The sequence below is a fragment of the Melozone crissalis genome, unplaced genomic scaffold, assembly GCF_028551555.1.
Source record: "Melozone crissalis strain CALT ecotype California unplaced genomic scaffold, PUWL_Pcris_2 ptg000068l_1, whole genome shotgun sequence".
NCBI lineage: Eukaryota > Metazoa > Chordata > Aves > Passeriformes > Passerellidae > Melozone > Melozone crissalis.
Genome location: NW_026535846.1, coordinates 17,897,904 through 17,899,222, shown reverse-complemented (window position 1 = coordinate 17,899,222; position 1,319 = coordinate 17,897,904). Strand labels below are relative to the sequence as shown.

The following is a 1,319-nucleotide window of genomic DNA, read 5'->3' as shown; positions in this document are numbered from 1 at the left end:
CACTGGCATCAACAATGGCTTTTGAGGGGATGGAAGCCAACAGTCCCCAGCAGCAATAGCACTACCAGCAAATCTTTTGGCACCACAACGTCCTCATGGATCAGGTCCTGCCACCTATGTCACACAGGGACAATTCCAGACGGATTTGGAGAGCAGAGCAGTCCTCCCTGCAGCTCTGAGAGGCCCCTGCATGGACAGGGCTCTCACGAGATGGACTCCAGCAGCAGCTCATCGGGGGGCACAGTGGGGATGTCCATGCTGTTTATCTGGCCAAAGAACTTGGGAAGAGACCAGAACTTGAGGCGGGGGAGATTCCTCTTCCTGACGCGGATGTCGTGGGCGGTGTCGGTGCCGGAGGCGCTGCTGCGGCGGGGCGGGAGCCGCGTCCTCAGGGCCACGCAGCCGTGGCGCAGCAGCTGCGCCTGGAACTCGGAGGTCATGAAGTAGTAGAGGACGGGGTCCAGGCAGCAGTTGAGGCTGGCCAGGCACAGGGAGATGGGGTGGAAGCGCAGCGTGCTGCGGTGCAGGGCGCAGTCCCGGATGACGTTCTCGATCACCATCATGAAGAAGGGGAAGTTGATGTGGTAGGGGGTGAAGCAGATGAAGAAGACGGCGGCACACATGAGGACCATCCTCAGGGCCTTCCGTTTCTCTCCAGCGTCCTGCAGCGCCGTGGGGCCCTCCCGCAGGGAATGCCACATCCTCCACGTGCACCAGGCGATGGTGCCGAAGGGGATGACGAAGCCAAACAGCTCCGCCACTGTCACCAGCGCGATGGCGGCCCCGGGGCTGAGCTGCTTCACGCCCAGGTCTGAGAAGCAGCTGTTGATGGAGTTGGACAGGGCTGGGCTCCTGACGATGATGAGGGGCAGGCAGGCAGCCCCCACCAAGAGCCAGACCAGGGCGCTGATGGCCACGTTGTAGCGGCGCTTCCAGCCCTTGGCTCGGAAGGGGTGCAGCAGGAACAGGTACCGCTGGATGCTGATGCAGCTGAGGAAGCAGATGCTGGCGTACATGTTGAGGTACTTCAGGTAGAAGCACACCTGGCACAGGAAGCTCCCGAAGGGCCAGGTGTGGTTGATGTAGTAGTAGGTGCGCAGGGGCAGCGAGAGGACGTGGGCCAGGTCAGCCACAGCCAGGTTGATCATGAAGATGACGGCTTTGCTCTTCCTGCTGAGGAACCGGCACAGGACCCACAGGGCAGCGCTGTTGGCCAGGAGCCCCGGGATGAAGATGAGGGTGTAGGTGGTGGCGTAGAGGGTGGACTGGAAGGACATCTGGGGGTCAGAACAGTTCCTGGAGGACATGTTGCTCTCCAT

General features: G+C 61.6%; 1 protein-coding gene across 1 annotated transcript; it reads right to left on the bottom strand.

Annotated features, from left to right (window-relative positions):
* Positions 1–203: 203 nt before the first annotated feature.
* LOC128945781 (putative P2Y purinoceptor 10) lies at positions 204–1,319 on the bottom strand. Its single transcript, XM_054289639.1, has one exon. The coding sequence runs from the start codon at positions 1,317–1,319 to the stop codon at positions 204–206; it is 1,116 nt and encodes a 371-aa protein (XP_054145614.1).